Source organism: Anas platyrhynchos, chromosome Z (genome assembly GCF_047663525.1).
Source record: "Anas platyrhynchos isolate ZD024472 breed Pekin duck chromosome Z, IASCAAS_PekinDuck_T2T, whole genome shotgun sequence".
NCBI classification, from domain to species: domain Eukaryota; kingdom Metazoa; phylum Chordata; class Aves; order Anseriformes; family Anatidae; genus Anas; species Anas platyrhynchos.
In genome coordinates, this window is record NC_092621.1 from 79143283 (window position 1) to 79158669 (window position 15387).

The 15387-nt window shown below is 38.6% G+C and overlaps 1 protein-coding gene across 4 annotated transcripts in view; it reads left to right on the forward strand.

The window, feature by feature from the left end:
* Positions 1-15387, forward strand: part of VCAN (versican) — a 114406-nt gene that overhangs the window by 47175 nt on the left and 51844 nt on the right. For 3 of the 4 annotated variants that reach the window (XM_038169739.2, XM_038169742.2, XM_038169741.2), the window contains one exon: positions 7257-10418. In XM_038169739.2, coding sequence (XP_038025667.2) covers positions 7257-10418 — 3162 coding nt within the window. The remainder of the gene's footprint in view (positions 1-7256; positions 10419-15387) is intronic. The other variant, XM_038169743.2, reaches the window with a different exon arrangement.

Here is a 15387-nt window from a genome sequence, read left to right on the forward strand (position 1 = left end):
CATTCTAGCTGGAGATTAGAAAATTCCAGTTCAGAGACAGATACTGCATGTGGTCATCCACAAATGGGGTCCATGCTGTTTAGATTGCTCTAATACAGCCTCATTAAGAGTGGCTTTGAGTCGTCTGCTGCTCATGACTGGGGGCCTGCTTGTTTGCTGCTTTGTCTGTCTAATGCTCAAAATCAGAGTGCATTTTCACAAAGGAGGCAAAGGAAACAACAGCCTTTGTAATACACTACAGTCTAGGACTTTGCAAGACAAAAGGGTAAAATAATTGTCTCTGTGAAAGCCTCTAGTCTGCCCACCCCATAACATCTTCAAACTGAACCCCCTGTTTCTTGCCAATTCTCACTAGGATGTGGGGTTTTGTAACCTAAGGTGACTTGAAAGCAGTGTTTTGCTATGCAGGCTCTTGAAGTGGGGAAAAAGTCCTCCACCATGAGCCACCATAAGCACAAACTGTTGCCCAGAAACCTCGAATGAGCATGACTTGTACGGCAGCAGAAAGGATAAAATTTTTAGGCATAGCTCAAAAGCTGGCAGAAAAATTGTTGTCCTCTCTTTTGCTGCATGTGACTTAATTTGGAAAACTTTGAATAACTAGGCAGATCTATCCTTCTCCACAGCAACCGTCGGTAGCTACATATCCCAGCTATTTCCTGGATTAGAAGATTTTTTCCAGCCTGATGTCGGGGACAATATTAAGGCATATCTGTGCATTTTTGATCAGTTTGAGAAAGACTGCAGAATGCTGGAGACATTAGGCATGGTGATACTCCATGAACAGTACTGTAAATCTGAGGAAAAGTATTTTTTAAAAAAGTTCATCTTAGGAGAAGCACAGTAGAGTAGTGAGAATATTAAAGCCAGCATCCTCCACCACTTCACAGCTCAGTCTATTATCAGGATGGTCAAAATACCTTTGAAAGGCAAGCATTTGAATGTGATGGCACTGACCCTATGGTCAGTATACAAGGCTGTTGGCTCAGCTTATGCTTCCATTTCCTCTCAGTAGAGGTGAGGTCTTATCTACACACAGTTCTCTGGCTTTTATTATTTTGCTGAGGTGGTGAATTTCTGTTCTTCTCTCACATGTGCTTAATGAGACCTACATAGCCGCAGAGATCTCCAGAAATAAGTTGGACCAGGTGCAGGAGGAATACATTCCCAAAGCTCTCTGCAGGGTCTGTAGCAACAGGCAGACATCCCAAAGGCTGTGCGCAATAACAGCTTCTAGCGTGTTTCTTATCCCACCCTGCCATGTTCACATGGTGGAGGAATTGTGAGAAGCCATGCAGGCCATGCTGAAAATGGACAAGAAGGCCTCAACTTGTGCCACACACTTCTCTAGTACCTGGCCCATAGAAGGAGGAGGAGGTGGTGGCATGGTGTGAAGCATGAGGACAGAGAACTTGGTTTATCAGTCAGCCCCCTAGACCAAGACCTCTAAAACTGATCCAGCTGCAGCCCTTAGGTGGCTCAGGAGGTATAGCTTCAGAGGGATGTGCTTTTTGTCAGAGAAAGTGAACATGCAGTTCCCTGAGTGATTTCACAGGTGGGTTCCTGGAGAGCAGTCCCTGAGGGTAACCACTGTGAACTCAGGGAAAGGGTGGAGAAAAGGGGACATGGTGGCAGGCATTTTCCTTTCATTCCCTCAGATCGCTCAGAGGACCAGGAAGCAAGGGTGGGATTAGGAGCAACAAAGGGAAGAGGTAAAAAATCCAGTCTTTAGTATTTAAGTGGAGGAAAAATAAATTGTCTTTGCTCTTTATTATCTGTGCTCACTGCTGTGGGAACTGTGTAACTTATGGGACACATGGGTAATTTGTCTCCTTTCACAATAGGTGGGGAGAGCAAAGCAGCAAGATTTTTGGTGTCAGTTCCTGACCAAATGACAACCTCAGCTCTCTTCATTCTTCCATCATTTATTATTATTACTACATTCAGAAGACAAAGATCATTGCTTCTATTTGGTGCTGGGACACATATTTCATTAGGAAGAGCTGACTAAGGAGACTCACCTGTATTTTGTCTTCTTTTGTCAGTTTCATGATGAATAACATGAAAGAGAAATGCTTTCTGCTATCGTTCTTTGTAGATAGGCAGGTTATAATTTGTTCACAGAACAACACTTACATCTGGGGAAACTAGGAGATAACATCCTTCCCCCTTTAACCATCTGACTTCAGATGTTATGAAATAGCAAGTGGTTTCATTTAACAGGATTTGTGATCACTGATCTCATAGTGCTGCTGCCTTCGCTGTTTTCTTAGCTGGCAGAAAGGAACCGTAGCCAGTACTATGAAGAAGATGCATAATCTTTCTTTTTGTTTTTAAGTTTTTCTTGCAAATTAGTTAGACTGCTGGCTAGCTATTTATTTTAATTATTATTACTCTTTTTAAAAAATGCCATTTAGTTTCTCTGGTTTTGCACATATTTTGTGCAAAATGATAAAGGATACTGCATTTGGATTTTTCATTATTTTTTTTTAATTATATTTGGCTCATGTTTTGATGTCAAAACACAGTGTAGGTAAGTGGGAGTATGTGCCTGGAGTTATGGGGAAACTATACATCTGCAGTATCAGATATTGAAGCCTCCTTATGGTCTCACACATCCCATGTGAAATGAACAAAACTCCACATCCCCTGTCTGCCCTTCTGCTTCCTGAAATGAACAAGAGAGAGGGTACTGAGTAAGTATAAAAATGACAAATTTCTGGCTCAGTCTGTAACCCAGAAGACCAGTTTTTATTTTTTATTGTTTTGATCTGGTCTTACTCTTAGGCTTGTCCAGTAAGTTAAACTCCAGCTGGCATAGCTTGCAGAGACATGGGAACTTTGAAGGCTGTCCTCTCCACCAGGGCTGGTAGAAGGGAAGGGACAGGCACCCAGAACAAACTTAATAAAGCAGCAAACAGGAATGGACACGTAACAGTATATTAAAATGAAACAAACGAATCAGCTTGCTAGTGTAGACATCATGCTAAAAGTGAGTGGAAGATATTGAACCATTAATTTGGACTCTTTCAACACTAGTGATATTTTGGAAGAGTTTATTTTGGCTGCTAGAATCCACAGAAAGAATTCAGTATTTCCAGGACTTGTTGTGATTTAAAACATTTTTTAATTGTTTTGAATGTTGGCAATGACTCAAAATAATCTCTCTCTTTTTTTTTTTTTTCCTATTTGTAGGGACCATGTTCACCCAGGTTCCTAAGTACATTCCTAAATGTAAACACACAAGCAATTTTTCTGAGTGCAAAGGAACTGCTCAAGTGGTTCTTTTTAGACACATGGTTAACATTTTGTGGAATTGATTATGCTGAAAGTGTATATATAAAAGTTATAATACATATATGTAATCTTTAAAGTAAGCATTTGCTCCTCCAGAAAGTATACCCAGATATCCTGAAATTATTATTAAACAGCACAGAACATATTAAAATCCTTGTTTGGTAATTGCAAAGTCAAACCATATATGAAGTAGTGCAGTGTGATTTCCTGAAAATATTGAAAAGATATTAAGCTTTAAATATTGCTCCATTATTTTAAATCCTTAGTTAAACAATGGTGGGAGAGAAAAGGAAAAAAAATGCTGCACGGTGAAAACATAAAATAAATAAACAGAGAATGAAAATATGTAGTATCTCTGTAAAACCATATACTACATCTAAAACCAACTTCATTCAGGCTGTTTAATATAAAAGAAATAGATTAAAAACCTACATGATAGTCTGATATGAGCAGCTGTTGGTGAGATAATTTGCTTTCTTGCTTCTAATACGTTCATGAATTTTATTAGGAAAATTTGCCTCATGTCTTGTATCAGAAGAATGACTAAGGAGATAGCATATTGCGTGCATGATGCAAGGAGTACGGTAATACAAAACATCTGGGTGGAGAGGACAACAGTTCAAACTGATGACGAGCCTATTAAAAAGGCAACCTTGTCTTTGCTTTTCTCTTTTCTCACAATAAAAAAAAAAAAAAAAGAAGAACATTGATAGATTTCTCCATGAAGAAGCATCTTTTTTGATCTGCTCAAAAAAGATGAAAAACCTGGATGATGTTTATCAAAAGTCTTATATATCATATTTATGATGAGGCAGTTTTAGGGGTGCTTAAGTTGATAGGAACCAGAACTGCTCTTTGCATACTGGCAATTGCCTGTCTGCTTGCATAGAAGAGATTTGGTTGCTTATTGATAAACACTTTAAAATACATACATACTTTTCTTAAACCAATATATGAATTAATATTTACTGAATCAAATGCACTTGGTATTTGGTCAGACTAACTCCATTAATGCATACACCTATTTTATTAAGTAATTAGCAGATAACGACATATGAACAACTAACTGTATCTTAGGCATACACCTGTGAACTTTTATGTCTATCAAATATTTCCAGGAGATTGAGAAATTATTTAAATGGTTGTAAGTGTACACAATTTCCCAGCAGTGAGGAAATAAAATTACCTTTTTCTTCACAGATTGTAAAATATTTATTCATGCCCTCATTTTTGTGTAGCTTTGTTGAATAGTATTAGATACCAATATTCTTTTGAAAAGTAATGTTCATCATCCCTTGAAATACGGTAAATGGACACTGAATGAGTAAATAATGTTGGCTGGAAGGCAAATTTGGTCTGCATTAGGGAAACCCATTGTGTGCTTAGAAAAGATGATACAGGACTATATGCTGCCTGCTTCCCACCTTGCCATAAAGAAGAGCTGTAAGACAAACCTGTGGATTCTTCTGTAGAAGAGTAGCCACTCAGCAAAGCAGTGCTAACCTATTTATCACTCCCTGCTTTTGAGGTGAAACCCTGTGGCTTAAACCAACCCGGTGCACTCAGCAATGAAAAGCAGTGTAAGGCACAGTACTGTTTAAACTTTTAATTATGTGAACACTGCCTCACACTCAAATAACACATGAGCAATGATAAGCAGGCACTTCAGGTTGTAGAAATCCAAGACTCAAAAACCACTGTTGTTAAGGCTGTGCTTTACTTAGTGGGATTTCAAGAACTTCACTCCTTCTTGTTCAACTCAGTGCTTTAATGTACAAAATAAATAAGTAAGTAAATAAATAAATAATATGTATATATATATATATAAGTAGCTGAATCTCCTTTATAATGCCACATGCATGCACAAGAAAGATCTGACATATGGTAGGGAAAAAATCCATTCCTTTTTCTGCTAGCAAATAAAACTACCACTTTTAAAGCAGCGATGTCATACATTTCTAGCCTCACAATTTCCTTTTCACTTTCACTGCTCTTTCAGGAAAGTTGTTTTTCCTCGTTTCACTGCTCTGTAAATCCACCTGTTCTAGAAATCCTAAGCAGACAGCATCTGGCAAGCTGCTTCTGTCTAGGCCAGGGTAAATCAAATAGCACTCTTGCAAAGGTGGCACTTTCAAAGTTTGGTGTGTGAAACTGAACAAATATTTGTCTGTCCCTAACTTAAGCATGCAGAATCCATATCTACAATATCAAAGAACCACCCAATTAGGCATGGTTGTGTGAAAGTAACTGATCTGTGCATACATACTGGGTATGCTTGAGCATAAACTCTTTTAAAAATATATGCCTTCAGCTGAGCCTTCCTATTTTTTTTCCTCTGTTTATGCTCTGTTTTTTGTGCATACTATTAATCCCTTTACTTTGCCCAGCATTACATAGCTTCCAAGTCAGAGACTGCTGCATTATCCAGAACATCTTCATCCCTGTATGTCAGGCAGTAAAAATCCAATTTCAGAATGCGCTTTTCCCCAATAACAGACTAGTATTCATACCAGGCAGAGTTTCCTATCTCTTTTAGTATTTCACAGCAATAGTAAGGAGCCCTTGGCTTCAGGATTGTCTCATAAAACACTGTATCTGATTTGATTTCTGCATTTTAGAGGAATAAATTTCTTAGCTCAAATACATATTCAACAATATCTTCTTTTGAAAGATGCTATACATATAGTTGTGTCTGTCTCTGGTAAGCAGTTAGTTCTCTTACACACAATCAGTTTAATGCATTCTTCATATACTCAGTGTGATTTAAAGTGCCATATTTTGCTTTTAACTGTCATCCATGTAAGGCTCCTGACTCTCAGTCACTTGGCAATTGACAGCACTGATCTTTGACATTTGCATCTTCCACTTGTCCATACCCATTGCCCTTCTGAAGATGACTGATTTGGAAGAACTGAAAGAGGGAAAGATGTTTCCACCTTGGGATTTTCCTGAATTAATCTTGTTTTCTGAACACAAACTCACCTTTTTCAGGAGTCTTAAATCCAATATCAGAATTTGGAGTGGGATGCATTTCTTCTTCCACTAGGGTGGAAATCTGTATCAGGAAAAGACATTGGATGGGTAACAGGATTCTTCAAACCATCATACTTTGCTTCACTGGAAAGATTTTACTTTCTTTGTGTCTTGTTAGCTATCTATCATAGTGACACCCTTTCTGCTCCTATAATTCAGAAGATTCAACGCTGTCTTTTCATGTTCAACACTCCCCAAGAAGCACTTTTCTCTGTGGAGGAGGTTCAGATGCATATCTTTGAAGTGTTTTCCAGAGATCAACATCATTACAGTATTAAGTTTATGGTCCTATGGTTTAGTGTTCTCACCTTTACCCATAATCTAAATTTCTCTGTGTAATTTAAAAACAGGGCAGCAGCTTTTGTGGCATTTTAATACAGGATTTTCTGATGGCATGTTTGTTCCTGTTGCTTAAGCATGTTCTCACTCCTGTGAGGGTTCATTTTTATGATTTGTAATTATGTGCTGAAAATAAACTAAAGTGGTATTTTACTCTCTTTATGCATTTGAGTTGTACGGTAAAGAAATCTTTGAAGAAAACCCCAGATTTACAGTACCACTCATTCATGACATTGTGTAATAAACTTTTACATTCCTTGGTAAGTACTTAGCTATTTCATGGATACTTGTGTAGTATTAGGACTTCTAGGGGTAATTACATAAACAATGACTAAACAGAATACAGCTCCTGTTCTCATTTCATCTAGCATTAAGTTAGATGTCCTGCAGCTTTTTAATATGGTCCTTTATGTTGTCATTCAAAGCTCTGTTATATGCTCAACAGTTGTCTAAAGTTTTTTACCCTTATATTATTTCTCAGTGTAACATTTTATTAGGAACATGCAAACTGAATTAAGATGTTATTTATGTTCTTACTGAACAGTTCCTTAACATTTTTTCTTCTTCTTTTTTTTTTTTTTTTTAAGGTAAAAAAATCGTAACAGAGCCTACAACCATTAAGCAGGTCACAGCTCTGAAAACTGACAGTGAGAAACCATCATCTGCTAAAGTCACTGTTAAACCTCCTGCTTTTGAGACTTCGATTACTGAAGTGTCTGTCACCAAAACAAAGGCCCCTGCTTGGGAGCAAACAACCGCAGAGACTGAAGAAGATACAGAAATGACTACTGATGTGACTGAGGAGAAAAGGGAAATGGAGGTGCTTATGGAGAACGTTAAGTTAACCACCCTTCTACCTCAGACTGTCACAGATGGCAAAATAAGCCCTTATGATACACTGGGAAGGACTGAATATGATGTTTCACCTAGGCTAACAGAGAGCACATCTGCAGCTTTGGAACTGGAGCACACTTACTCTGAAGCAGAATTGCCCAAGGAACAAGGTAGGTCTGAAAGCACTGAGGACGCTTTCTTGACCTCTGTAATTTTTCAGGATAGCACAGCTGTAGCTAAGAGTTCCACTGGTTCGTGGGAAGATATTGAAACAGGAGACACACAAAAGCATGATTCTGATAATCAGACTGAACAAATAGAAGTGGGTCCTGTGATGACAGCTACAGATAGCTTGGTACCGACTTCTCAGAGAGAGTTTCCCAGAACAGGGACTTCAGTTTCACTAACTAAAGCGAATATGTATCTGAGTGCCCACTCAACAAAAGAACCCACAAAAAAATCAATGGAAGCAAAATCTGACAAGAAACTCACAACTGTTGTAATCCCTAAAGCTTTATTCACTGATCAGTATGATCTTACTACAGAGGGGGAGGGCAGAGAGAGCATGTACACCGTTATGCCTGATAGAGCTACTGGTAGCGTCCCAGAGTCAGAGGTGCCTGCTGTATCAGAGACACTCATAGATGAGCTTGCAGTAACCACTGGACAATCTTCTACAGCAGATGAGTCAACTCCATTCATTAAATTTAGTTCTTCTGCAACTGCGCTTGATAATGAGGCATCAGCTGAAGGAAGCAGAGAGGACTTAAAAGATGTGCAGCACACTGTGTCAGCTGGAATGCCTTTATCCTTTTCTGTATTGACTGCCAACCACACAGGATCCAAACCCACTGCTTTCTCAGGAAGTACCGTTTCCCCGCAGAAGTTTGGAGAAGGCGTCACTTCTGTTATTCATTCATCTCAGCAAACAGAAGGATCAGATGTTTTAGAAAAGCAGGAAAAGACAAAGGAGCCAGAAATTAGAACAATAGATACTAAGGTCCCTTATGTCACTACTGTTGTTCCTGCTTCTGTTACAGCAGAATCTGAAGAACGTTTTGCAAGTGAGAAGTTCACACATGCTCCTCCAGGTTCTGGCACATGGCTGCAGACAGATAAAGATCAGGGTTATATGACAGAGGAGTCCTCTTATACTAAGAGAATTACTGAGTTAGATACAGAAGACGGTATCTCTGGAATGGAGCCTACGTCATCTTCAGGGCAAATGACAGACTATACAAAGCATCCAGGAACTACAGTGTCAGCAGCAACAGATGAACCTGAGACAAGCATGGAAACAAAAAGTGATGAAGAAACTGTATCAGCTGATTTTGATCAGAGTAAAGGTACTACAGATGTCTTCCACACAAGCGGCTCTTTAGATTTAGAAATGACCACAGTATCTAAAATATCGGTGGATGAAAGCAGTGCAACAAGAATACCTTTTAGCTCCTCAAGTGGTACTGTATTACCAAGTGCTGTGCCCACAGTCATGGAGGTGACCGAGTACAAAGGAGATGAAACATCAGGGTATGTTTTGAAAACATCCATTCCTACCCCAGAAGTAGAACAAACAAAGGCTACTGAGAAATCAGTAGTGACACCTGCTGAAGAAGTCTCTATGACAGAGGTCTCAAAACACACAGTGACAGAGGAAGGTCAGACAGGTGTTGAGACATCGACTGAAGAGGAATCACTGGCAACACTTCAAGACAGAGAAGGAACAACATCAGCTGGATTTGGAGGGACACAGGAATCATTTATGTTTACAGAAGTAACAGAGGTGGAGACAAAGAAAGAACACAATGCTTCCCTAGTTCCAGTTACTGTAGATAGTGAGGTCATTAGAGATATACAAGTTACGGATCAGACTCCTTTTGATGGTAGCATTCATACAGAAGCAACTGCAAAAGATAGTGAAGTGTTCCCAAAGGAACTCACCACGAAAGATCAAGATCAAGAAACAGATACTGCCACGGAGTCTACCTTTTCTATGACATCTGTCCAAATGCATGAACAAAAGACGACGACAGGATCTGAATCATCTCAAACAACCATTCAGGAAAAACATGACGAAACAGGTTCAGCCTATGATGAGACATATATAGCAACGGAAGTATCAGTGCCAGCAGTAAAGCTCACAGAATATGGAAGAGTTCTGGGACCTGTTGAAACTAGCACCAGGTCCCTGCATCCCACTGTGACTCCCCAAGCTGAGACTGCTACTGATCAAGAAGAGAAGATCACTGAAGAGATGCCTGTAACAGCTGGTACACAAACAAGAACGTACGAAAGCAGAGGAACCCCCACCATAGAAGAAGAGAGAGGTGTAGGGAGCTGGGATTCTGTGCTGCCTCCCGATACGATGCCCACAGGTCGCTCTACTGCAGGAAGTGTTACTGTTCTGACTTTGGGAGCTTCTCCAAATCAGACTCTGGAAGGTTCAGGAATATCAGAAGAACCAGAAGAAGTCAAACCAGTTACATTTTCAGCTAGTGCAACAGAGAAGACAACAATTCTCAGTGATATAACTACATCTTCTATTAGCACAGTAGGCAAAATTCAGCCTACATCAGCATCCCAACCTTTTGTTTCTCAAAAGTCACCACGTATCATTCCTGAAGAAGAGGAGGAGGTAACCAGCAGTGACATCGTAATAATTGAGGAATCTATTTCTCCCAGTAAAGCCACTGCTGAAGATGATCTGACAGGGAAGATGGTAGAACCAGAAATTGATAAGGAATATTTCACGTCATCAACTGCTACTGCAGTTGCACGACCTACTGCACCACCCACAGTGAAGGAGGAGGCCACAGAGGCTTTACAACCTCAAGAGGTGTCTCCTTCTACTGCACACCCTGATAGTGGAACTGACATAAGATTGTATGTTATTCAAATCACAGGCAATGATACAGGTAAGATTTTGCCTTTTAGACCTGCAGTCCACCACAATGGACAGTTTACCATAACACACTGGTGTAACACCCTTAGAATATACTGGAGGTTCTTCCTGGATCACTGAAGCATGCAAAGGTCAAGTTTTATCTAGACAGCAACTTACTAAGTATTGGTAGGTCTATTTTTCTATCCATTAAAAAATGAACAGAAGAGTTTTATGTATAGATACAAATGATTAGAAAAGTTTTATAGATATGGTTTCAGGTGAAATTAATTTCTATGTAAGAATGGTATGAAACTGTTGCTTTCCTATTAAGATTCATGATTGTTATGTTCCAGTTTTCTTATTTAATATTTCCACATCACTGATTTAACTTCAGCTATCTGTGAAACAAGCATTTTAATTTCACAGCTTCCATTCCATGCATTACTAGTCCTAAACGAAGCACTAGATTATTTTAACATTCCATTAGTCTGTAGCAATTAACAATGCCATGTACAGTGTAGTCAGCTGAAAAAGTTTAATGCATTCTGCTGTGTCCAAAGGTGGAATCTCCTTTGATTTGAGGGAAGGGTTTTTACAGGCTTTTGTAGCATATCATAGTATTTTTTGTATCCATTTTACAGAATCTGTGATGCAAATTGATGTGATTTTTACAGTTGCATTCTGTTTTTTAGCTGATGGCATTGTACATGTGTATGCAGCTTCAATTCCATGGGTATTCAGAACAGAAACTCCTGAAGTAGTGATGAGCTGTTGAGTTTTATAATGACTGTTGTCTCCTTAACACAATAGCTGGACTCTATATGATTTTACATTGAAGAAGACTGTAAACTGACTGTTATTTAAGATGCCTTGGTAAAACCTTATTTTTTAAAATAAGATGTAGAAGAAATGACAAAAAGGATTAAGCTCAAATATCTAGCAGGTTCAATACTGCATTTTTTAAAAAATATTTTGTTTTGGAAGAAAAAAAACAGTAATTTTTTTATTTTTTATTTTTTTATTTTATATGGCTTAGATGTCTGTGATGCTCGTGAATAGTTATATAAGAAACTGTTTTGCTGTAACATCCATATCTTTGAAGAATTTTTCCAACAGAAATCATGATTTAAGGAAGTTTTTTGATTGGTTTTATCAGGTTTACACTTGGTAGAATTATGTTCAGAAATCAAAAGGAAGAAGTAGATCCCTTGAGATGTGCCGTATCACTATTGGATCTTCCATGTGGTGGATTTTGTATCTTCATTTACTTTGTGCTTGTTACCCTACTTTATGTTTGCAAGATTTAAAACTGCACAAGTCATATCAGTGGTGACTTAACCTGCTGTATCAGAAAATAACAGTTCTCTTTTTTTCAACATTTGAACACTACTTTTGTTTCTCTGACACGTTATCATTATTTTGGCTGAAGATGTAGGTGTTGCCAGTATCTTGGAAGTCTCAAATGAGACAAGAGCGGTAAGTCAGAACAGAAAGGTGAATTCTGAAGACAAGAGTTAAGTTGCATATTAAATGCTTTTGTACCTGAGGAATTTTGGTTAATTCAGCTTAATAATTAATAGTTGGGCTATGCAGCAGTGAACAACCTTTCCTGCATACACTGTTGAATTATACTTTGGTGTACTACACACAGTAGAGTAGATCGGATTGGGCAGCTGTTCCGGGTGGATGGTAAGAAGTAGGATGGTTTGGGAGTGTGTGGAATCTCATTGTTTTCTTCAGAGAGTGAATAAGGTGTACAGTTCAGGATTTCTCTGTGTATACATCAAGGGCAGTCTTGTTTTATACTTTCCTTGGAATGGTGTGGATACTGTGATTCAGTAAATTAGGAGTTCACTCAATTTCTGATTTCTGGACTATCTAAAGGACAGCTGATCAATGTACAGTCACTCTCAGCAGCTATATTTGGTCTCACTTGGGTGATCTAGTCCTTAGGAGAGACTTTCTTCAGAGTTTATCTTCTGCATCTTTACAAATTTTCTTGAACTGTGCACCCATTTTTTTTCCACATATATATGTGCATATGTGTAGGGTTGGTTACATTAAAAAACTAAAGCTATACAGCCCTAAAACTCTGCCTGTAGGATTGATTTGGTCTATAGGATAGAAGAAAAAAAAATAAAAAAAATCCTGAAATATTATGAAATACCGTATATGGCAGTATCTGTGTTCTCTTTAAGCATAAAAGGATTTACCATGTACCAAGTGCACAGTCAAAAATGAGCTTTCTTTATTTTTCTGTTTCCAACCTCTAACAGTGGAAATCCCACCAGTTAGCTATCCACAGAGAAAAGCCACCCTATACCTATTTACTACAAGCTAGGCCAGAGCTGGCAAAGATTTATTCTGTCTGAGAATTTGGATTAGGGTTTTCTTTACTTTCTCCAGAAATGACACCCTGCATCTGAAAAAGCCTGTCCAGCCCAGTTTTACTTCATTGTTCCGCAGTCCATAAACTTCTATTTGTGCTAAAGAAAACGTATATAGGAGATGTTGAAGAGAAATGAATTTGACAAATATTACTAACACATACTCTTCACTAGAATGTAGTTTAACTTTCTATCCTATCATTCTTTGTTTGAAAATTGATACATGTCATACATGAACTACATAAATTGTACCTCTGACTGTTTTCTCATATAAATGATAGCAACAAATTGTTTTCATCATTACATCTCCCTGATAAAACAAGAGTTTTTCCACCTTTGATTTGTCATACATTCCAGAAAATATAGCTTAACATTCTTAAATAAAATAATCAGTGAAGGATATCAGCAAAGGCCTTCATGATTTTAAAGTCAAGATCCAGAAGTACATCCTAAGAAATGACAATTTGCTTACCAATCCTTTCAGATAACAGCTGTTGTAAACTGGAATAATTTCAAGATGTTTGCTGTATAAGGGGAACTGTATATAAATGAATATAATATTTTCCTTCCTAATTGCTGGAAATATTTATGAGATAAATTTTTAAAAAATCTTTCTTCACCTCCTTGCTATTTATCTTTCACCAGAAACAACAACTTAACACTGAAGCAGGGCTTCACTGTATGATGGTATTTGAGTGCTTCATGGATCTTCAATGTGCTGAGGTGTCCCACAAGGCTCCCTGATGGGGCGTGGAGGGGCATGGGTGGTCCACAGGTCCCTGTGAGCAGGATGGTGGCAGACCCTTAGCAACAGGCAGGCATCCTATGCGTCCCCATGTCCACGTTGCCAGAGAGGGAGAAGAAACAGGGAGAATTCCCCACATCTTTCTTCTCAGTCTCAAATCCTTGTTAAGCTGGCACCACCTTTGCTGAGGGGCTTTGAAGTCCTTGGCTGGAATGTGCTGGAGATGCATGGAATGTGTTATGGATGTATGGAATGTGGGGGATATTATTCTTTATTATTATTGTGGACTCAAGCTGCACTTGAAAGACCTTGTATGTTGACTGGGTTAAAGTCAATTAAAGCTACTGGCAAGGATCTCAGGCTGCCTTATACTCTCACAGATTAACGTGAAGTAGTACCATATATAGCTTAAATATTTCTTATTTAAAAATACGGTAGCACCTTAAATTTATTAGACCAGACATCCAGGGACAGTTTCTTCTATAGGACTTCTTTTCTCATGACATCCAAGACCTAAATAAGTATACTTTTAGCTTTTAAAATGCATGTGTGCAATCAATTAAACATTTCATAAAGGAATTTCTGTTACTTTGGAATAATAAATTATACCCGTGGAAACAGAAGTGATTTGGGGGCCTGGTAGAAGGTCATCCTCATTAGCTTAAATTAAATGCACACAGATGCTGATAGAAAGGAACACATCACTGGATGGATTAAATTGCTTGTTTGTATAAGAATATGGTAGTTTTCAGTGAGAAAATGTCCATGTGAGCAAGTGTGAGGCAGGTGCACAGACTAATGAGGTATAAAGCATGGTATTTCTTATGGCCCATGGCAGATCTGTGGCAGGTGTTCCAATTAAGGAGGAAAATAGATTTGTGCACTGGTAAACATCCTCTTGTTTTTGTTGTTGTTGTTGCTGTTGTTACAAAGAGGACCACACAGATGTTCCATGATAGAGTGAACGTGGGACTTCATTCGCTTGTGTGAAACTGCAGGCTGCTCCCTCTGGATGGTGACCATGTTGTCAAAGGGGTAAAGAAAAATAGACCTCACTGTGGCGTCTGACCACACTAGAACTTTTTTGTTGCATAGGATAGGATAGGAGACATCCCTCCTTTCAATGCAAAGATGGAAAACTTGCCATTTCATGTTCTTTTTTTCTCCTAACAGTTCTCCTACCTATTGTAGTGGTGAGCTCTGATGCTGTTGCTGGAAGGTAATGGATCAACAGCTGGAAAAAAAAATAAAAATCTTGAAGGAACTTTTCAGCTCATAAAGCTTTTATGAGCTGAAAAATGCTTGTGGGGGTGTTGTTTAACAGTGGTTGAGGGGATACTGGAAACGTAACTCCTGTCTGTATCAGGAGTAATTTGCACACCTGCATTTTTTGGAGACATTTAAAAGTCTTTGCTTAGTGAATATATTTCAAAGTGCTTATTGGACCCTGGGACTCACACCAGCACTGTCTGGTTTCTTGTCCCCTCCAGCTTTGAGTGGAATAAAATTGCAGGAACTTGTGTTTTGTAGATGTGGAATTTTACGGAAAAAAGTTACAAACCTTTCTGTTTCAACATGTAGTTCTCTGACGTGCATACTTCTGTCTTAGAAATGCAAGAGGGTTTGTGAAATCTGAATGAAAATGAGTACTGCAGAATGCAGGATGTTAATGAGTCATAGTCATAAAGCTGAACAAAAGAGGCAGAATAGGGTCTTTTCAGGTCTGTCTTAGGACTCGTCTTAAAATTCATTTAATCCTGTTGTTTTCTCAGCTCCTTCTGGGAGTCTCTCCCAGACCGTCATGGCTCTCCTGAAGCCTGATTCTAATATCTTGCCTGAATTGTTTCTTGGCTGGTTCATACCCGTGC